This window comes from Bos grunniens, chromosome 9, assembly GCF_055505025.1.
Source record: "Bos grunniens cultivar Pamir isolate PY7600 chromosome 9, Bosgru_T2T1.0, whole genome shotgun sequence".
NCBI lineage: Eukaryota > Metazoa > Chordata > Mammalia > Artiodactyla > Bovidae > Bos > Bos grunniens.
Window position 1 is genome coordinate 28,895,786 of NC_141173.1, and position 24,028 is coordinate 28,919,813.

The window sequence follows — 24,028 nt, forward strand, 5'->3', positions numbered from 1 at the left end:
CTAAGTCTCAAATGTTAAGGGAAAACATACTTTATAAACTTGGAAAATTTAGTACCCCAAAATTAAGCTGAAAATTTCATTACAGAAATATTCAGGATAGTTTTCCATCCTCTTAACAATTAAAAATCACTTCAAAATCTACTTAAGTACAAACATGACAAAACTATTCATGAAAAATGATTAAATAGAATTTAAGTGCCTATTAACCACCAAGAATAAGTTTGAGCACAGTAATTTTATTAAGGGTAAAATTAGAGAATGTGGATCATAAATACATCAAATGCAGTTCATTTCCTGTAATAAAAATTGTATTTTGCTTAAAATGAAATATTTCTAAATTTGTAAGTATAGTGATTTGTGTCCACTTGAGTTTTTGTCTTTCTTTGGCTTTTTGCTATTTTGTAAACAGTGGTATCCCACGTCATTGTATTCGTGTTTTAAACTCTCGCAGAAGCAAGTGAAACCCAATTGCTATTTACATGCTTTGTGTATTTGTCACTGTCCTCAGACACTTTTCAGATTCTCTTCTATTCTTTGTAAGTGAACTGGTCTATTTAGAACCTGTGATATGTATTTGTTGTAGATTGATCTCATACTTTCAAGTGAATGTTAATAATATCTACAGTAGTGATTTCTCTGACAGAAACTTATTTAAATAATAAATGTTTATAATTCATGATGTGTCAACATTATAAAAAAACAGAAACAATTTTACATTTAAGATCAATGGAGTAAAACTGAAAGTGTAGTTGAAACATCTTGTATTTAATTATTTGCTTAATGTGTGTTATAAAATAACCTATTTTCACATGTGGACTAAGTCATGCTGTTGACCCTCAATAAATGTTAAATGATAATAATAACACTATTGATTCCTGTGAATTTCAAACTTTTGACATTAGTTTGTGCTTTGGTTGTTTAATATTTATTGAGCGCCCACAACAGACTAGGCGCTGGGAATGGGTGTGAGGAGTATGGAGTGGGCTTCGGAGAAAAGATGGTCTATACACAGAGCTCATGAATCATCTGTAAAAGTGACCGTACTCTGCTTGCTTACATATTTTATATATTTTCAACAGAATTTTTTGCAATTTTCCACTATCTCATTTGCTCACATATTACACCATTACTTACTCTTGTTTTAATACTTTTAGAATGTGCTCACAGTTGTTTGACCTCATGAATGGCAATTTCTTTCTCATCCCTTCTCTTTCACCATTTTGTTGTTGTTTAGTTGCTAAGTCATGTCTGACTCCTTGCCGCCACCCCCCCAGCGCACCCCCGCCCCATGGACTGTAGCCCGCCAGGCTCCTCTGTCCATGGAATTTTCCCAGGCAAGAATACTGAAGTGGGTTACCATTTCCTACTCCAGGGAATCTTCCCAACCCTGGCACTGAACCCATGTCTCCTACTTTGGCAGGCAGATTCTTTACCACTGAGCCACCAGGGAACCTTAGGATATTCTATAGTCAAGTTAAAGTCACACAGAGAGATATAGTGTAATATCCACATTCCAGTTTTCATTTTGCATAATTCTGCTTTTTGGCTGTGAAAATGAACCACTCCTCTGCCTAATGTGACCTAGGTGCCTATCTTTTTCATTCCTTTGCTTAGAGACTGTGGGCATTTCATGGAGAAGCACACTAAAACTGTAAGATTATCCCAAGAATCTCTCCATGTACTTTATTACTAGGATCACCGCTTTTACCCCCAGCTTACCTTTCTAACTCTGGGCTCAGAGGAATTAGCTGTTAGATAAGCCAAATTAAGTCACCTGACATTACCAGAACAGTGTATCCAGGGATAATGTGTCCTACTCTGTCTATGGTGGCTTCCCTGGTGGCTCATACGGTAAAGCGTCTACCCACAATGCGGGAGACCAGGGTTCGACCCCTGGGTCTGGAAGACTCTGTCTATACTTTACCCCTTCCATGATTCATCAAAGTACTTTCCTAATGGAAATCGTATCTATCTTTTAGGCTCCTAAAAACAACAAACTTTTTACATCAAGCATATATTCTTGCTACATCTATCTTTTAATTATGGAACTTTGTCTTGATTTAAGGTCCAACAATCTTTATGTAAACTAATAGAATGTAGTTATATACCATTTCTAAAGCCCAGTCAAATCAAAGTGAAATATGAAGAAAAGTTATCATATGTTTTCTGAATTTAATGACAATGCACTTCAGATTTCTTTTGGCAATACTTAATGTAATTTAATAATTTTAAAGCAATTTAAAGTGCATATTTTTGATCATCATTTACATCTTAATATTAAGTTTATGGTTCTTTAGAAATCCCTAAATCTATAAAAGACCATTCTCATCCTCTTTATAATAAAAATTCTCTTGCAAATCTTATTTTTACTCACGGAGAATTTTGATCACTAGCCCCAGGATTTGGTCAGTAAAAACTATTTTTAATTATTTACTATAGATATTTGAAGATAACAGTTTTGTTCTCCAGAGAGAAAAATTGACTTTTGTTTGTTCCTTTGCTATTCTGCACTCAGTACAGTTCAGTTCAGTCGCTCAGTCGTGTCCAACTCTTTGCGACCCCATGAATCACAGCACGCCAGGCCTCCCTGTCCATCACCAACTCCCAGAGTTCACTCAAACTCATGTCCATCGAGTCGGTGATGCCATCCAGCCATCTCATCCTCTGTCGTCCCCTTCTCCTCCTGCCCCCAATCCCTCCCAGCATCAGGGTCTTTTCCAATGAGTCAACTCTTCGCAAGAGGTGGCCAAAGTATTGGAGTTTCAGCTTCAGCATCAGTCCTTCCAATGAACACCCAGGATTGATCTCCTTTAGGATGGACTGGTTGGATCTCCTTACAGTCCAAGGGACTCTCAAGAGTCTTCTCCAACACCACAGTTCAAAAGCATCAATTCTTCAGTGCTCAGCTTTCTTCACAGTCCAACTCTCTGCACTAGAGTGTATAAAAAACTGAGGAAATGCTTTGTAGTGTTTACCTTATAACATACCATGAAAATACTTCCTTACAAGCTCAAGAATATTGAGCTTCTAATTTTGTCTCTCTTTTCTACTGATATTTGCTTTCACTCCTACTTTTATTCTGAAACAACCTATGGGTTTGTTCTCTTTTTTCCTTTAAGAATTTTTAATAGAAAGTATATTATAAGCTGCTATGCTACAAACCTAAGTAGCCAGAACAGAGATTGTTTGGGGAGAATTTTTTTATCCCTTCTTTATTGAATTTTTTCTTTTATGTATAAATTCATTTTCTACCAAAAGCCTATTCAGGAAAAAAAAAAAAAGTAGGCATATACTATACACTAACTTGAATAAAACTACTTAAAATCAATTGCTATGTCATATCCTATAATAAATTAATGGAGTTTAAGCTAAAAAATTAATTTAAGCTAAAATACTCTAAAAATCAAGTTGCAGATTTTATCTGAAATCATCTGCTCTGCATAAAAAATGCATTGTTACTTTCTTCTAATTGTAAAGTACACATTATAGATCAACTAATTTCAGGAATAAACATGAAAAATTTTCACCATTCTACATAAAATTTGGTTGCACTTAATTGACTATATTACTGTCCCAGTTTTTTTTGTAGAATGATGGTATATTATATGTTAAAGAAAAGCAGTTTTTAAAACCTGAAAATTCAGTGCAGATACTCCTTTGGAATTATGAAATGGCAAAATATAACTCAAAATTTTTTCATCATTTTGACTTGCAAATTTGGGGTTTCATTTCATTTGATTTCATATCAGAAAGAGCTACTAGGTCAGGTAACTCATAAAAAGCATCTACAGTCTCATTAAAAGTCTTGGCAATAAAAATCATGGTCATCAATTCTTAGCTTGGACTTAACACTTGTACTGTTGGTCCTTGAAAAGAAATAGCTGTTAAAACCTAGTAATGATTAGAAATACTAATTTGCCTTAATAATAGAGCATACAGTTATCTCAAAATAAAACTTAAGGCTTGGTCTATCCCTTATAAAACACCAAAAAAATTTATTCTGTGACATTAGGCTGGTTACTTGCTTGAAAGCCTCCTTTACAAGCTGAGATTATTTTACTAAGCATTCTGTACAGACTTTTCCAGTCTTAATATTGTCTAATTCTCATTTGTAAGAAATGTCTCCCATGCATGAAACATTTCCACTTCGTCCCAAATGCTGAAGAATAAACTTATTTTTCTGATTGCAAGTACAATCTGTGCAAATATACAAACAGGAAAATCAGATTCAGATTCTAACATGAAAATACTTCTGAATATTATATAAATCTACTAAATAGAATCCTAATATTTGAAGTATTTACTTCACTTGAATTTCAAAATGTACACGTAAGTTTTACTTAAGTTTCAAAAACTACATCTCTGGAGCAAAGCATGCCATTGACTGTCCAGTGAAATGACATGAAGATTCTCTAAATATTAATTTAGCCATAAGAATCAGTGATAATGATTCAGAGGGTGCAGAAATTCTGCCCATAACACACTCACAGAAAAGAATCTATAAAAAATGAAACAGAAGAAGATATTGTCTCAAGAGAGAAGAGAATGTGGGTAGCACAACTGTCAGTGAATTGTGGTTTCACTATTGGTTTGGACTATTTCCAAACAAAATAAAAATGACTTTCTAAGTATTGTCAGTCAGTTCAGTACGTATCATATTCTCCTATGAGCAAAACTTTATTTGCATTGATACAATAACAGAAAAAAATTTTTCGACTTAAGATTTTTAAAGACTCGTCATCACTCAGTTCAGTTCAGTTCAGTTCAGTCACTCAATATTGTCCGACTCTTTGTGACCCCATGAACCACAGCATGCCAGGCTTCCCTGTCCATCACCAACTCCCAAAGTTTACCCAAACTCATGTCCATTGAGTTGGTGATGCCATACAACCAGCTCATCCTCTGTGGTCCCCTTCTCCTCCTGCCCTCAATCTTTCCAGCATCAGGGTCTTTTCAAATGAGTCAGCTCTTCACATGAGGTGGCCAAAATATTGGAGTTTCAGCTTCAACATCAGTTTCCAATGGACACCCAGGACTGATCTCCTTTAGGATGGACTGGTTGGATCTCCTTGCAGTCCAAGGGACTTTCAAGAGTCTTCTCCAACACCACAGTTCAAAAGCATCAATTCTTCAGTGCTCAGCTTTCCTTATAGACCAACTCTCACATCCATACATCCTCATCACTGGAAGGATATAAATTCAAATTCTCTAGCAAGGTACTGAAGATTTCCTTACCACCAACCCTCAGTGTGACTTCTAGCCTTTGCTTATATGCTTCTCACTCATTTTGTACACCCACCAATCATGCCACCTGAATTTTCACACTACATTGTTTTCTTATGTTGTTCCTTGTATTGGAAATGTCTTTCCAACTCTTCTTGATAACAGATTTTATATGCAATTTCATAGTTGACCATAGATGCCAGTACTTCTGTGAAGTCTTTTCTTATTGCATCAGGTAGAGTTTGTCAGTCCTGCTGTGAGCTCAGAACTCTGTGTATGTGTATGTGTCTCCATCATTCTACTTAATCTGTCTATATGAAGTTCTTCCAGCATGGACTGAACTCCAGGCAACCATCTTGTTTTCCCAGTTCAGAATCCAAAAGAGACACTGAATAAATATTCATTGACTAGATCAAGTTTACCTTTTTAAAATACCAAAATGAATTCTGTTGTTCCAAAGTGAAGAAATTTATACTTGGGTTTCTTGTTCTGCAGAGTTTCTTGTTGTTTTTTACTCAAACCAAAGCCTTTTTGAGACTCTAAGACCTCAAATTTCTTTTACATGCACACATACAATACAAAGTTTAAAGTACTATTAAAGATTTATTTTTTTTAATTTTTTTCTCTTATTTTATTTTATTTTTTAACTTTACAATATTGTATTGGTTTTGCCATATATCAAAATAGAAGTTGAAAACATTACCAAGTCAAATTAACAGTGCATAAAAAGAATTATACACCATGACCAAGTGGGATTCATTCTAGGTAAGCAAAACAGGTTTAACATTTGAAGATAGATTGATATAATTCATCACATCAATAAGATAAACAAAAAAGAAACTCAATAGATAACAGAAAATCATTTGACAAAATCCAGCAACTATTTATGGAAAATCTCTTAGCAAGCTAGAAACAAAGAGAAACTTCCTCAACTCAATAAAGAATATCTACAATTAAACCTACTCATAACCTCATATTTAATGTTGAGTCACAAAAAGCTTACCCATTAAGATAAAGAAACAAGGCAAGGATATCCCCTCAGCACACTTGTTCGACATTGTACTGGAAGTATTAGTTAATGCAATAAGACAAGAAAAGGAAGAAAAGACATACCCATTGGAAAGAAAGAAATAAATCTGTCTTTGTACATGATATGGTCATCTATTTAGAAAATTATAAAGAATCAAGAAAAACCTCCTAAAACTAATCAGTGATTATAGCAAGGTTGCAGGACTCAAGGTTAATATGTAAAAGTAAGCTGCTCTATGTTCCAGCAATGATAATTGGAATGAATAAAATAAAAAATGCAAGACTATTTACATTAGCACCAAAAAGGAAAGACAAATATAAATCTAAGATATAATCTATTCTATGTTCATGAGTAGGCAGGCTCCAAATTGTTAGCATGTCACTTCTTCCCAACTTTATCTACAGATTCTATGCAATCATGATAAAATCTCAGTGGTATTGACAAACTGATATTATGAATATCAACAAACTGATCCTAAAGTTTATATAGAAAAAAAAGACCCAGAATAGCCAAGATAACATCAAAGGAGAAGAACAAAATCTTAGGACTACTGGACTTCAAGACTTATTATAAAGCTACAGTAGTCAACAGTGTGATGTTGGTAAAAGAATCAACAAACAGATTGATGGAACAAAATGGAGAACCCAGAAATAGACTCAAAAAAAATACAGTCAACTGATCTTTGACAAAGAAGCAAAAATGGAAAACCTCAGAAATAGCTTTACAAAAAATACAGTCAACTGGTCTTTGACGAAGAAGCAAAAACAATTCAATGGAGAAAGGATAGTCTTCTCAGCAAGCCATACTAGAATAAGTGAACATTCACAAGCAAAAAGAAAAAGAAAGAATCTAGGTAAGAATTCTACATCCTTATCAAAATATTAGCTCAAAGCAGATCATAGACCTAAATGTAAAACATAAAACTATAAACTCCTAGAAGATAACATAAGAGAGAATCTAGGTTATCTTGGGTTTGGAGATTACTTTTTAGATACAACACAAAAGACACAACCCATAAATGAAAAGTTGATATGTTGGACATTATTAAAATTAAGTATGCTCTGCAAAGCATACTGTCAAGAATATTTAAAGAATAAAACACAGAATAAGAGGAAATATTTGTGAAATACATATCTGGTGAAGGACTGTTATCCAAAATACACAAAAACCTCTTAAAACTCAAAAACAAGAAAATGAGCAACCCATTCTAAAAACTGGGAAGGGGTCTGAATAGATACCTCATCAGAGAAGATATACAGATGGAAAATCAACATATGAAAAGATGCTCAATGTCACACATCACTCAGTTCAGTTCAGTTCACTTTAGTCGCTCAGTCGTGTCCAACTCTTTGTGACCCCATGAATCGTAGCACGCCAGGCCTCCCTATCCATCACCAACTCATTAGAAAGTTGCAAATTAAAACAATGAGATACTACTATATACCTATAAGAATGGCTAAAATCCAAAACATTGAAACATCAAATATTGGAGAGAATGTGGAGCAGCAGGAGCTCTCATGCTTTGCTGGAGGAAATGCAAAATGGTACCGACATGTTGGAAATCAGTTTGGTGTTTTTTTACAACTAAATATACTCCTATCACATGATCCAGCAGTCATGCTCTTGGTGTTTACCCAAATAAGTTGAAAACATATGTACACAAATATTCCAGCTTTAGCCTGGCTGCAAGCTAGGAACCAACAAATGTGTTTTTCAATAGGTGAGTGGATAAATAAATTCTGTTATGTCCATACAAAAGAATTTTCTCCAGTGTTAAAAATGTGTGTGCTATCAGGCCATTGAGGGACATTAAATTCTATTTCTAAGTGAAAAAAGCCAATCTGAAAAGCCTGCAGATTATATAACTCCAACATGACTTTCTGGACAAGGCAAAACTATGGCGATAGTAAAAAGTTCATGGTCACCAAGGGTTTAGGAACAGTGAGGGTAGTGCAGAAGGGATTTTTAGACAGTGAAGCTATTTTATATCATACAATTATGGTATATGTATGGCATACATTTTTCAAAATCCATATAATTAACAAAATCAAGAATGAACCCTAATGTAAGCTGTGGACTTTGGTTGATAATGATGTATCAATATTGATAATTATGTATCAATGGTAACAACTGTACAGCATTAGGGATTTGATGATGGAAAAGGTCATTTATATTAGGGGAGGATATATGTGGGAACTCTCTGAACTTTTATTCAATTTATTGTAAACAGTAATCTGCTCTAAAAATTATTATAGTTCATTAAATTAAAAAATTGTATGGAGGAACTTCCCTGGTGACCCAGCGGTTGAGGGTCTGCCTGCCAGTGCAGGGGACGTGGGCTCAATCCCTCATGTGGGAACTAAGATCCCACATACCACGGGTCAGCTGGGCCCATTCTCCACAGTTACTGAGCCTGCATGCCTAGAGCTTGTGCTCTACAACAAAAGAAGCCACCACAGTAAGAAGCCTGTGCTCTGCAACCAGGAAGGAGCCCAACACATGGCAAGTAGGGAGAGCTGCATACAGCAATGAAAAAGAGGCCATCGCAGTGAAGACCCAGCACAGCCAAAACTTAATAAATAAATAAATCAAAGACCGGGAATGCTACTAAAAAATGTATGGAAATCTCAAAGACTGTATCTACCAAGTGAATTTCATAGTACTATATTTTTACATTTCATACTGAATAGCAGAAGGATTTATTTCAAAATCTTATTCATTTTGTTATATTAGTAATTTTAAGTTAATATTTTTCTTATAGTCAATTATATTTCTTCAAATTATATATATATATATCTCCTCATGAAACAAGTTTCATATTTGAACACAGTCGACAAGGAGACATTTATCAGATCACACATAAATGTGTTCGTAGAAGATTTCTAATTGAAAGAATTTCAAAAACAACGTAGAATATATACAATATTATAATTGTCATAGAAAGTATAAAATGTTATACTTAAAACGAAGAGATGATTAGTGATTTTTGCAACAAATTAATTGAAATTAAGTATACAAATATAGGTGTGTGAGGTTATTAAACACTGGAAATTCACCATTTGAAATTTCTTAGGTTAAAAAAAAGCAAATTGCTACATGAAGTAGAGTTGAAATATATATAATTTTTTATTTTTATCCATGAATATCATCAAGTACTAGTGATTTCATTTTACTTTGATAACTTAGCCAACTTGGGACGGCAAAGCTGGGAAATTACTAACCATGAAAGGTGATTATATGATTATTAGGCTTTTGTGTAAAGATTCAAGAGTAAATTTTCTGATAAAATATGGTCACCATAAATTTGGCTAATTTATTCAACAAATAGTTACTAACTTCCTAGCATGTGCCGAATGATATGGTCTCTGCTTTAGGAAAAGAATTTTGAAAGCTCCGACAGACTGGCAGTTATGAAGAGCATTGCTGTGAGGTGGTGCTGCAAGTATGCTCACTCTTCACTTCTAGGAGCCGTCTGTGCTGCTATCAAATTTATCTTCCACTGTGCTCCCAGCACTTACTGTAGTAGTTTAGCTGTCATTTTTATTCTGATGGTCTGGGTTCAAATTTCCCACTGCCATTTAGTAGTTGTGATATTGGACAAGTTATTTACCTCTCTTAGATCCTACTATCATATCTATAAAATCTAGATAATGTCCACCTCCCTGGAATGGGTGAGGAGTGAGAGATCTGTCCCAGTCAACTCTGGCTGCTATCACAAAATATTATAGACTGGGTGGTTTAAACAGCAGAAATTTATTTCTCACATTTCTGGAGGCTAGGACATCCAAGGTCAGGTGCCAGCCAATTTGGGTCCTGATAAAGTGGCTCTTTCTGGTTTGCAAACAAATGTCTTACTATATCCTTCTATAGTGCAGAGAGGGAAAGAGAGGGGGAGAGAGAGATTGAAGAGAAACGTCATCTTTTTCATGTCTCTTCTTATAAGAAAGGGCACTAATCCCTTTCATGAGGGCTGCACTCTCATGAAATAATCACCTCCCAAAGGCCCCACCTCCAAATGCTGTTGCATCGAGTATTAGGCCTCAGCATATCAATTTCAGGATGAAACAAACATTGCAATCATAGCAAGATTTTATGTAAAAATGTCTAACCATAAGAAACAATACTTCATCATCATATGTGAATACACAAATGACCAAGACCTAACTTTGTCTGCCCTTAAGGAAATTAATCATTTAACAAAGATTTTCTTCTTGAAAGAATCATGAGAAATTTGACATCTTAAGTTGAACATGATTACATGAGAAAAATTCATGGCTAATAAAGTTTTCTTTGAAAAACAAATTCTTTAGTGCTCAGAGATTTATATTCCTAAGGTGTCCCAGTTTACCTCAGCTCCCCAAATATAAAGGAATGCTTATTTTATTTTTTCAATAATTGCATATTACTATTCTTCCTAAAAGAGCTGATCATAGATAAAGTAAAATGTACCCCACTGAAGTACACTGCAGAATTCTGATTAGTATTCTCTTAGACCCAAGCTACAAAGCTGGATCAGAATTCAGTCAAAGGAAAATAGTAGTTCGATGACTTCAGGAAGTCCCTCAGCTAAGGTAATTTGAAGAACTATGTTACTATAGGAAAGAGTTTGTCAGAAGTACTAGAATACTTAGTCCATTGGACAAGACTTCTGTCGCCATGGTGATCGCAAGCTACACATTAAATAAGTTCTATATCTGTTGTTTTGAATTTCTACGCCATGCTTCATGTGACAGTTTTAACATGGTGACACAGACTAGCTTGCCTAGAACCAGACAATGCTTGAGTAATTGAAGGAAGCTCTTTAGAGATGCATATACAGAATTACTGTTTAGTCGTTCAGTCGTGTCTGACTCTTTGCGACTCCATGGACTGTAACACACTAGGCTCCACTGTCCATGGGATTCTCCAGGCAAGAATACTGGAGTGGGTTGCGCTTTCCTCCTCCAGGGGATCTTCCTGACCCAGGGATCCAACCCTTGTCTCTGTGTCTCTTGCATTGACAGGCAGATTCTTTATCACTGAGTCCCCTAAGAAGCTAGCCTATAGAATAAGGTAAATAATTAAATGTATCATTAAGACAAAAACAAAATTAAAAATGGCTTCCTAATCAAGTTATACTTACTTAAAAGTTAATGAACAATGTCCCGAGTAAAATTAAACACTGACAACATCTTTTCAGGAACATTCAAAGTTAGTATTGCATAAAACATCAAAATATATTTTTCCTCATGGGAATTATAAGCATAGAATGCTAAACCATTTAGACAACTTGAAAATTCTTTTCTCTGTATTTGTTTATAAAATATATTTTAGAGTTTGAAAAGGATATAAAATATTGTAAAATACTTTTTCTAAAATATCCCTGATTGTCACTTTTATGTTCAGATGAACAAAAAACAATGACAGATGCATGTAGGGCATTGCATATTAAATATTTAAAAATCATACAATTGATCACAATTGAATCACTGTAGAAACAAGGTAAGATCACCTTAGGAAGCAATAGAAATGCAACAATTTAACATAATTTTTGGTGTGATGTACATGATCTGAGGAATTACCTATCATTGAACATAAGGATAGATTGCTCCAGATGTTTCTTTAAAACCATTCTTTCCATCAGAAGGGAAAAAAAAAAAGGATATTTGATCTTATTCATGATGCTCATGAAACAATACCTCAAATCAGCAGACAAATTATATATTTTCAAAAGAGGAAAGAAATAAAATTTTTGAAGTGATATTATTGAGCCCTTTAGTAGTGCTAGCTGGGAAAGAAAGGTTAAGAATTTTGAATTTTATTCCTCACATAGCCAGGAAGTCTGAACTGCCTGACAGTTCTGTTAGGATCTTTTATACCTTCAAATTTTAGTTTCTTTTTTGCATTTTAGCTACACTTAACATTGACATCAAGGCACAACACTTCTACATAAATATTTTTGTTAATATCCTAATGTCACTAATAGAAAATTGGTATTGATCATTTGGAACAATGAATAATAACTAATAGCCAAATCAAAGGTGGTGCTAGTGGTAAAGAACTGCTGGCCAATGCAGGAGATCTAAGAGACATTAAGTTCAGTCCCTGAGTTGGGAAGATCTCCTGGAGAAGGAAATGGCAACCCACTCCAATATTCTTGTCTGGAGAATCCCATGGACAGAGGCGCCTGGGTGCTACAGTTCATGGGGTCCCAAAAGACCGGAGTGACTGAGCATAAATGAAAGATATTATTAATTATTGCCATCTCCTTTATACACATTATTTGATGTTCAAAACAATTATGTGCTGAGGAGGAACTCTAGTGCTGATTTCTTTTATTGCATGATTGTCCATTATTTCCGTTTTTTGTTGTGCCTGTTTCACAGGCCTTTTAAAAAAAATCTTGCAGAGAGAAACAGTATTGTTATATATACATTTTATCTTTTAGAGGATAATGTTAAAAGAAAAAGTAGATGCTATTTTCTATTTATTTGTCTTGATTAGATATATTCAGGTACCTAAATTAAAAAGAAAAATCCCTGAATTTTTTAAATTGAATATTTTTCTCTTTGAATTAATAGTTTTTATCTAGTAAAGTATAATATTTAAAATTTAGCTTGCTATTTATAGCTATTTTGATCACACTTTTTGTGTGGTATTCATTTTTAAACATCTGGCAATAGTATAACTGGTAAAATTAAGTTTCCTTGGAAGGAAAGTTATGACCAACCTAGATAGCATATTAAAAAGCAGAGACATTACTTTGCCAACAAAGGTCCGTCTAGTCAAGGCTATGGTTTTTCCAGTGGTCATGTATGGATGTGAGAGTTGGACTGTGAAGAAAGCTGAGCACCAAAGAATTGATGCTTTTGAACTGTGGTATCGGAGAAGACTCTTGAGAGTCCCTTGGACTGCAAGGAGATCCAACCAGTCCATTCTGAAGGAGATCAGCCCTGGGATTTCTTTGGAAGGAATGATGCTAAAGCTGAAACTCCAGTACTTTGGCCACCTCATGCGAAGAGTTGACTCATTGAAAAGACCCTGATGCTGGGAGGGATTGGGGGCAGGAGGAGAAGGGGACGACAGAGGATGAGATGGCTGGATGGCATCACCGAGTCGATGGACATGAGTTTGAGTGAATTCTGGGAGTTGGTGATGGACAGGGAGGCCTGGCGTGCTGCGATTCATGGGGTCGCAAAGAGTTGGACACGACTGAGCGACTGAACTGAACTGAAAATTAAGTTTATTATTATCAATATATGAATTGATGTCAATACAGGCCAATTATGTGAGATTGGATTTAAAACATGCAGGTAAAAAGTAACACAGGACATCACTTTTTCTTTTAATTACATATGATTAAGAAAATGGTTTTAACTTTCTGGTTTATTTTGCTCTTATATACCTAGTTTTTTAAGTCAAGTTTATCTATGTGACAAAAGCAAATAAGATTTATTTAGAGCCTTTAAAAAAATTTTGTTACTAATTGTATTGATAGTTTCCATTTATGAATGAGACTTTAAGCTGCTTTGCTTCTGCAACACTTGCATGAAATATGCACTTCATTTGTATTCCCAGCTGCTTGCAAGACATGTCTGTTACCGAGTCCAAGCTTGCTCTGCTCAACCACAACAAGCCAATAAGTAGAAGAGATGAGGTGTTGAGGCAAAGAATACAACTTCATTAGTAAAGTCGGCTGACGGAGAAGATGCCAGACTAATGTCTCAAATTAACCTTTATCAGGATCTGGATGCCAGGTTCTTTTATAGAACAAATGTGGGCAGAGGTGAGGAAACAAAAGTAAGAAAGCTATTAATCTTGCAAACATCTCCTAGAATGGCAAGCCTCAGGCAAGGGATGTGTTCGTTTATTCCTCACTGCCATCCACAGATGGACAGGGTCCTGAACAAAGGCATTTTTAGTCAAGCAAAAGGGCAGAATTCTCTGAAGCAGACCATTATGTATGTTTATAATAACAAAAACAAAGAAAAGCAAGTGAAAAAAAACAGTTCCAACATGGAGTCAAAATTGGCTTTTCCCTGCAACATGTCATTTTTGGGTATCTTGTTGACACATGAAATAAAATACATTCAAAACAAAGATAATGTCTTCCTCCAAAGAACTCTGTTCCCTATGTTCCATATCACAATTGATGGTAGATTATCCTTCTATGAATCAAGAATTCCTGGAGTCCTTTTTTTACATGATGCTCAGCTTTTAAAAAATCTGACTTATGTCCTTCACCCTGATAAACTGTTTTTATTTCCTGACCAGTGAAATTCTAGTCTACTGAAGAACCTAAACTCAAATGGCATCTTTTCAGCAAAAACCTTCCCCAGTTTTAATAGTAGAACTAATCTTTTTTTCTGTTATCTGTTTGGCTGTACTGAAGAACTTGTAATATGCATGGTACAATATTTTTCTATTTACTAGCTGTTTCACATACTGTTTCTATGTACAGACCACTTTAAGACTTAGTGATATAAGACAGCTGATTTTACTTTCCTCATGATTTAGAGGATCAAGAAGTTCAGGAGGGATCAACTGAGCAGTTTTTCACTTGGATATCTCCTGTGATTGCAGTCAGTTATAAGCTTGGACTGTGGATATCTAAAGTAATTTGACTTCTGGATGTCCAGGACGGCCTGCTTAGCTGGCTGGCAGTTGATGCTAGCTCGTGGCTGGGAGCTCAGCTGGGGCTGTTGAACTGGATTGGTTGTATGTAGTCTTGCCAGCCTGGCGGTGTTGACTGGAGTATTCACATGGAAGCCAGCTTCCCCCAGAGCTAGCGCCCCTAGAGAAGCAGAAGCAGATAGAAACCACATGGTTTATCCTGATTTAGCTTAGGAATTCACACAGCAACACTTCCACTCTATTCTGTTGATTACAAGTGACTCAGCCAGACTGGCAGACTGTGCAGCCCACGCCTCCCCATTCTCTCTTCTGTCCTAAAATGTCCCTTCAGCTCTGTTGCTCTTGGTCTAATTCCTTGCCATCTCTCAAGCTCTTATTCTGTGCCACCTGCCAGAACCTTTCCTGATTCTATCATTGAGCTACCAGAGCCAATATCTTTTTGTTTGAGTTCAAAGAGACATTTAATTCAAATCTCATATTTCCCATTTATTAATGAGAGCTACATGACCTTGGGAACATGATTTAATCCCTTTATGTGAAAAGCAAGGGTAATAACTGAACCAAAATAACTTTTAGGGCTATTGTGAACACTGTGTGACTAAATAGTAGAGAGCATTCCCTGTGATACCTAGTGAGTAGACAATATTAGCTATTATTCTTATCATATCTTCTTTCTCCGAAGCCCATAGAATTGTATTTGTATATATTTCTATCTACCATAATCTGCCCCTTATAATAATTTGTGGGCTTGTTTTCTATCTTATGCATACTTAGTTCGATATGTTACAGGCAATTTATCCCAGTAGAAACCTCTATCTTGAGTATCAATGCAGAGCCCCTAGGTTCTTTATGCCTCAGTAAACACAATGTAAAGAACTTGCCATTTTTCTCTGTTATTCCTTGTAACCTTTTCTCCTCATGATTCTTCTTGCAGAAATTAGAAAAGAAAAATCTGGGAAGACTTCTTCAGTTCCGAAGGATAAAGGTAATAGAGTCAATTTAACATAACACTAGAAACGTATTAACAAAAGTATCTGAATGTGTCCACAGTACATCAGTCATCTCCTTGCAGATTTGTGGGTCAGAATTGCATATGACACTCATATATTTGAAAACTTTTGTTTATTTACCTGTCCCTAAATACTTACTTTCTGTTCACCATGATCTAAAAGTATGTTTATTATAATTTCTGAAAGAAAGGAAAAATGATGAAAAAAAATTAAGAATGAAAGGGTAAAAGAAAAGTGTTAAAATGAAAGTAAAGGATATAAGAAGGACTTGCTGCCATGCCCTCTGGTTCTTTTCTTTCTATCCATTCATTAAATCTGTATTTACTGCATAATCTTTCCAAACCTGCTAATCATTGGTGAAACAAAGATGGCAAAGCTAGGAATAGGGAGGAAGACTTGGGAATTGAAATTCTGAATTCTGCTATTTTCAGACTCCTAGTCATGTGCTGTCTGCTTTGGTGTTGTCAGGTTCCTGATTGCTATGGAAGAGCATAACATTCTTTAAATTTTCAACTTCAATCTCTTGAATGAATTGACTTTTCTCTCAATCCATCCAAATTCCAGGACTCTTTCTAAAAATAATGTCACATAAAACTTCAGGTCTTTTCTATTGAGGTCATAATCAAGTCTGAGGAATTAGAGAAGGCTTTTCTGAAGAAGTTATATTAAATTCAAGTATGAAGGGAGAGGAGTTATCCAGACGAAGATGTGAGGATTATTTGGGAGAAGTACACAAGCAGGGCATCTGCTCTTTGCCAGGCACATTGAATTCTACTTTATATATTTTGTTCTGCAAATTGTGCTTTATATATACATTTCAGTAAGGAAGGAAGGAAGCTGAGGTATATGTAATTTAAATTACTCAATGTCACACTGTGGGTGGGAAGCAAAAGCAAGAATCAGAGTCAAGTCTGCTGGATTTAATACCCCTTTATTCCATTTTAACACAGATATTGTCTAATCCTTAAACAAAGGCTCTTTTTTTTTTTTTTTAATATTCCTCAAAGCACCTTTGCTTTGAGTATAGAGCTCATTACCTATTCTTGAAAATCTATTTGACATAGACAAATGTCTATACAATGTGGAAAAATATACTCATAGTCCTTTTACTAATGGGTGACTCCCGTTAATTCCCACAGAAGAGCTCAGTCCATTTTTCACCGGTGATTACTTGTTCTCTAAGAGAGAGAGAGACTCCTCCTCACCTCCACTCTCATTTTATCTGGCAATTTACAAAAACAGTGTCCTTGTTTGCGTGGAAACTAAAAGTATTATTGAAACACACTACCAGGAAAATCCATATATAGATGCAAAATCTAAACCTTCCTCCTTCCAGTATAGTATGAAATAGACTTATTTTGTTGAGCATTTATGTCACGAGAATACTTAGACTGTATATTATTGTTTACTATGAAAACAACTCAACAGAAACGTTGGGTCTTACCTCTAACACTATCTTTCAAGCAATGATGATTATAAAAAATTTCAATTATTACTTAAAGACTTCACTTCTGCTGCAGCCTAAACTACTTGGAAATGGTAGTTGTAAACATCTGTCCCGGAAAACATTACCTGGGACAATTTAAATCCACACTGATGGAGTAGCCTACGAAGTAGGCTTTTGTAATTTCTATTGCTGTTGTTGTTACTAACGTACAATTGCAGACAATTTCCTAGGGAACACTTTTTCCTCAGTGTTAAATCCTCTACTATTTGTAAGATGTCTCCATGGTCACTACAAAATCATGTATATTAAAGTCTATTACATATGATTATTGATTTAGAACTATTTTAAATGAACCTCTTTTTAAATTCAAGCTGTGTTAATGCCCTCGATTATCTTTGTTATATACAAGCTGAGGGCTATTTTAGAAGAATGTTATTGTCATTTTTCCTTTAGTTTCTGAATATAATTTTCTTTACCTAGAAAAATCAGAGAAAATGGCTTATTACCCATACAATTTCAGTGACTTTAACCTCTGCAGTGTTATTGTTTCTGGAATCAGTTTTTGAAACCTGCTGCTGAACTGTGGCAGAGTCAGAGTGCAGCAATTCTACTTGCTACGTAGCTACTTATTTTATGGAGCAGCCCAAAGGTTGCCTACCTTTGCCGGTCTCCTATAGTTTCCACTTGTATGTACATATTAGGAAATCCATATTGAAACAATGCTGCATTTCTAAAACCAGAATTATTACACAGAAATCATTTAGGGCCACATTTACTGGGGATATGACAACCGCGAGTAAATTAGGCATTTAGAGAAACATCAATGTGTTAATTGCTCAGTTGTGTCCAACTCTTTGCTGTCCCATGGACTGCAGCCCACCAAGCTCCTCTGTCCATGGGATTCTTCAGGCAAGAATACTGAAGTGGGTTGCCGTGCCCTCCTCCAGGGAATCTTCCCGATCCAGGGATCAATCCTAGGACCCCTGCATTGTAGGCAGGTTCTTTACCATCTGAGTCATCAGGGAAGCCCAGAGAACATCAGGCTTGTGTATTTAAGGACATATAGAGAGGGCTGGAGATGATCATTACAAAGAAAAGGAGCCAGAGAAAGACACATCTTGTTGGCTTTTGCTGCTGATTCAGCTACTGACTCTCTGGGATAGTAAGTCTTCTCTACATCCTCAAGTGGGCAGAGCCCTGCTTAAGTGGCCCTGACCACCCAGAAATCAGACACTCCTGTTGTAGTCCTTCTGACATTCACCCTATCGTCTTGCAACTTGCTTCTTACAACTGGTCTAATTTATCTGAGTTTGTGGGATTCACCGATGGTCCAAGGAACTGCAAACCAAACTGTAACCAGGCAACAAGGAGATTAATTATTTCTCTTCTATTGAGAATGCAATAATAGCACCTGCAGGTGCCTCTGGTATTGGTGTAATATGATGGACATTAGAGTTATTGACTAGTTTTGTGACTCAGGCTTGTGTATGTTTGGATCTAATGCCAGGGAATTCTCAGCAGAGCTTATCTTCTTTCATATTCATACCCAGCGCCATGCACCTGAGGTTTCCCCCAACTTCTATTTGTCTTCTTCACCATACTTTTTCTTGGCCATTCCCACTCACCAAACAAAAGCTACCACTAAGGATATGGTAAGTTTTCAATGACTTTGCATCTGATCCCTAGTGATTTATTCATCATGAATTCTCACCCAAGTTCCTTATTGCCTTTGACTCTGGGAGCAGGGTACAGGAATGGAAAACCTGGAATGATCTTCCTGTTTCTTTGTGAACTTTTCTACATCACCACCTCCCTGCCAGATTATTTTGAGAATTCCAAGTTATATCCCAGCACCTTTAAACATGTTCTAGATCCTGATAATGAAGATTTCTAAGACTTCCTGTAGGCTCTTGGTTAAATGTAAAGAAACTACCATATTTATACAAACAACACACATGCAAAAATGTGCTCTCTAATGCTTCGCTTCTGACAAAAAAGACAGTTAGGTTGAAAAAACGTGTAAATAGCTGACCCAAACCAATGATATATTTATTCTTCCTAACACAGAAGTGAAGAGTTCCCATATAACCCTCTCCCATTTTTGGTCAGCTTTGGCATCCTTGGGTAGTTAGGGACTGCTCAGACCACCCTACAGACTTCTTAAATCATGTCAAAGTCCCTTGAAGTCAAAAAGGACACGCAAAAGAAATGAGATGCAGGAAGGTCAGTGCAGATGACCCAGCATGGCAGCAAAGGAATCTTCCTGTTAGCAACTTGGAAATAAAAATCATTTCTATTTTCTGAGGACTTTCCCCAAATTTACAGTGATGGGTTTATGGCCTTCAGATAGTTTTAAAAAGTCTGTCTGTTTTCCACATCTTCTTTCTTTCTCCTTTAAAATCAAAGCAGTCCATGGGCCCTCTTCTGAGGTCTTGTACTTTACAACTACTTTAATCTCACACAATTGTATACAGATATCCATTTAAATCAACATGCTGGATTTTGAATTTTGAAGTTCCAGGCATTGCATTCTCCCATCCCACCAAGGATCTGTCCCTATCAACACTTCTCATTTTACAACACAGTAATTCTTTTGGTTTAGCCAGGAAATGCAAAACAGTAAATTACCACCCTCATCCCGAAAGAAAAAGTTAATGAAGCTTTTCAGTCTGTTTATTCAATTCATGGCTCTTGGTTTTATTTTCACATGCTGAAATGTGAAAAAAAAAATGGATCCTATTTATTCTTAGCACAATAAATAGCAACAGGGACACTTCTTTTCCACCAAAACCATTAAAAAAATTCTACAAGCCTATGGCTATTTAAGGCTATAGTTTATATACTGAGAAAATCTTGCTTTGAGGGACACAACCTTTTCAATGGAACCCCAAAATCCATTCTTAAAATGATCCAAACTCACCTCAACTCAGTGAATTCTGAGTTGCTTGAGTGGCATGCTCATTTACAAATACCACCACCATATTTTTTGCATTCCATCCCACACCACAGAAGGGAATAGGAAAAAAAAGGGCTGGAAGGATTGATTTCTTTCTTTCCTTCCTTTCTCACTGTATTATAAGTCATTTTTGTCCGTAAAATAGATACTGAGACTTAGTGTTGCAGAAAAGGCAGAGAACTGGTTTTATTTTCTATTTTTAATGAGTTACTGAGGGAGCATAATGTTGTTCAAGGCATTGCCCCTTGATTTCTCTGGAACCCATGATATGATCAGAATCATTTTGTATTTGAACCTAGTAGAATAAGTGGAGTTTTACTTGATTTGCTTTAACTAAGGACCACATGTTTAAGACATTGGGAGCTCATAGATGAAACTGTCTCAGTATTTATCTTACTCTTATTCTTGAAATCTGTTTAACTTGAGTCTGATGACTAAAACACCACATTTACATGATATATGCAGAGTTTTCCATTTGATTGTTTATTTTTTTGAAGAAACATAGCCTGAGAGAAGTAAACTAAGTTAGTGCTGATTATAACAGTTTTGGAAGACTTCTAGATGCTGAAGTCATGTGTTTTTTTTAAAATCACAGACAAAGCAAGTTCCTAGCTATCCAAAAACTCATCCTCTTAAATGAATACATAGATTGTACATCATTCTACAATTTACATTTATTTTAAAAAATATGACTAGAAAATGGCTTGTTGTACTCTATACTGTTCTTTATGATTAAAATTATTTTTGAAAGAAAACATCATATCATTTCCACCTTGGTTCACCTTACTGATAGCTTATTGACTCCACTGTGTGTGTGTTAGTATTTTGATCTTGATTTCAAACACATGTTCAATGTTTCTTTCCAGAGCCTATTAAAGAAAAAGAAGTAAAGGTTCCAGCCTCCCTAAAGGAAAAAGGTATTACTCTATAATGAAATGTGAAAACACATTGATCCACCTATTGCATATTCAGTTACTTGCAATAAGGCCACATATTATTCATTTATTTTTTTATACTTTCAAAGGTATAACTTTCATATGTACTTCTGTGTTTTGATGCAAAGGGAAAGGAACTTATTCTCTATTGTAAAATTTTAATTTGTACTGTGAAACAACATACGAAAGAGTAGCCATGTCAGAGATACTGAGAAAGCTTAGAATGTCTAGAAAACAAGTTCCTACTGTATAGCACAGGGAACTATATCCAATCTCCTGAGATAAACCGTGATGGAAAAGTGTATTAAAAAAGAATGTATATATGTGTAAAACTGAGTCAGTTTGCTGTATAGCAGAGATTGGCACAACATTGTAAATCAGCTTTACATAAATAAAAAAATACATATGCTGTTCTGATTTTATGAGTCTGTAGTAGAAAATCTATATTTTATAAATATCCTAAGGTTAATCCTATTAGGAGTGACCATGAAAACCAAAGGTTTAAGATACAAAAAAATACTTTAAATTTCTCAGTGATAGCTTGCCATACTTTCATTTCAGATACAGTAAAATCCTAACAAATTTTATAGCTGGGAAACACTTAGAGGTAAACTCTAAAGATTTTTGGATGAGGTCCAAAATCCTCACCCTATAGATGGATAAAACTGAAATAGTCTAGAAACTTTTCAAAGTTATTATAATTTGCAGCAGAACCTGCATGAGAACTCTGATCTCCCAATCAAGCACTATGATCTTACTAAGGGGTCTTATTAGCCCTCTGGCCTTCCTATTATACTAGGCTCATAGGTATGTGGATTCTGATATGCCATGCATCAAGTTATGTTCCCTAAAATGTAAGTAAATATGTTAAGTCCAATGTAATACATTTAGTTTCTAATTATCCCAGTAACTTCTATGGGCCTGGTATCATTCTCCAAATTGTCTAATATTTCTTATCATTAAAATGAACATATTAGTGAACCAGTAAAACCATGAAATACACCTGCTGTATCGAATGTTCAAATAGAGCCCGTTTCTACTTTACCCTGAAGAGAAATCTGTGTGAACTATTGACCAGTATGCAAGGGCTTAGTGTAAAAATCCCAAATTATTGGAATTGTATTAAAAGAAAAGGCTTTTCATGAACTTGTATAAACATGTGTTGGCACTGAGGGCAATGTGGAAGTGCAGTGGGAGGGGAAGCTGACAGAAGACTTAGTGAGATACATGAAGGATGCAGGAGAGACTCCATTAGTCAGTGTAGCAATGGATTAAAAACATACCCTCAAGTCATATATTTTCTTATTTTTCAATTAAACTTAAATTAAATGAAATTGTTATTTAATGAAACAAGAAAGCACAGCATAATTTTTTTCTTAGCCCACATAACGTACTTAATTTATTTTAAAGTACTTAAAGCAATAAGGATTCCAAACCTATTAAGGCATTCATGTTTCACTTTAGAAAAATATCATATCCGAAACTTTATTTTTATTGTCCCCTATGTAGTACTTATTTTGATGCTACATACGCTTTCAAGTTATTCTGACATAATATGTAAATTCAAATATTTTGCTTGCAAGAGAAGTCTTACACATTATGTTAAATGTTCAACAGGCAGCAAAATGTTGTTACATTGTATTATTTGAAGAATGAATTAATTATGAAGACTAAAGACATTCTTTGTATTTAGATAATTTATTTCTTTAAAATAACTCTACACTTCTTTTTCATGATCTGTCAATTTCAATAAACATTTATATAAATATCTAAATTGAAAGATTTGATTCCATCAAGTAATTTAATCATTCAATGATGTTATAACTTTTTCCAAACTAAGATATAAGTATTAAAAAATGAGGGACAGGAGTGTTATACATTTCCAGTTTTATTAAGAAAGCAAAATGCAAAATTTTTCCCCACTAAAAATGTGTGTGGAATATATAAATATATAAATGAAAAACAATTTAGGAGAGTCAGGCACAACTTAGCGAATAAACAACAAGAAAAACACATGGTGCTAATTTGAGTCTTTGGACACTGGAAATATCTGTTTAAGAGTTTCCTGTCTTCCATCGTTCTGGGGATTGTTTTTTCATCATCCTATCCCAGACGGTCAGCGGAGCTCCACCCAGTGCATAATCACAGACAGTGACGGTGGGGAAGGCAGCATTTTGGAAAAGATGCATTTTTTAAAAAGTTATATCCTCATTTCATTAATGTTGAGCTTTCTGCATTACTATATGTTTCAAATAACTGCTTGAGAATATTTAGTATCTTTTTTATTTTACCATTTAAAGCAACAATGACCTCTTATGGTAGTACACTGAGATATTATTGGTGCTTTGAAATTTTATGCATTTAATGTCATCATTTGTTTACTACTAAACAACCAAGTTTCGGGCCTGTGGTGCTGAGTGTGAATGACAGTCCTTGGACATTTTGACAGAAAGAATAGCATTATATACAAAGACTTTCACTTTCACCTGTGAGAGATGGTGTCACCTTAGACCTTCTTTCCTTAGAGGGAGTCAGTGAATTCTCACATATATTATAACAGCTACAATTTTAAAAATTCCTGCTAAAAAAGAAATTAATTTTAAAAGAAATCTTGTTAGATTGAAAGCTTATCATATCTTCTTTAGTAAATAATGAAATTGAAAGTGTGAATGTGTTAGTTACTCAGTCGTGTCTGACTCTTTAAGACCCATGGACTGTAGCCTGGAAGGGATTATTGAAAGCCTTCATTTAATGTCCAATCAAAAAGCATGAAACGTAATGATAATATCATGCACACTTAAATATTAAAATTCA

The 24,028-nt window shown here is 35.1% G+C and overlaps 1 protein-coding gene across 50 annotated transcripts in view; it reads left to right on the forward strand.

The window, feature by feature from the left end:
- TRDN (triadin) overlaps positions 1 to 24,028 on the forward strand; it is a 414,935-nt gene that overhangs the window by 312,177 nt on the left and 78,730 nt on the right. For all 50 annotated transcript variants that reach the window (XM_086317033.1, XM_086317034.1, XM_086317035.1 and 47 more), the window contains 2 exons: positions 15,801 to 15,851; positions 21,146 to 21,196. In XM_086317033.1, the coding sequence (XP_086173159.1) occupies positions 15,801 to 15,851; positions 21,146 to 21,196 (102 nt within the window). The remainder of the gene's footprint in view (positions 1 to 15,800; positions 15,852 to 21,145; positions 21,197 to 24,028) is intronic.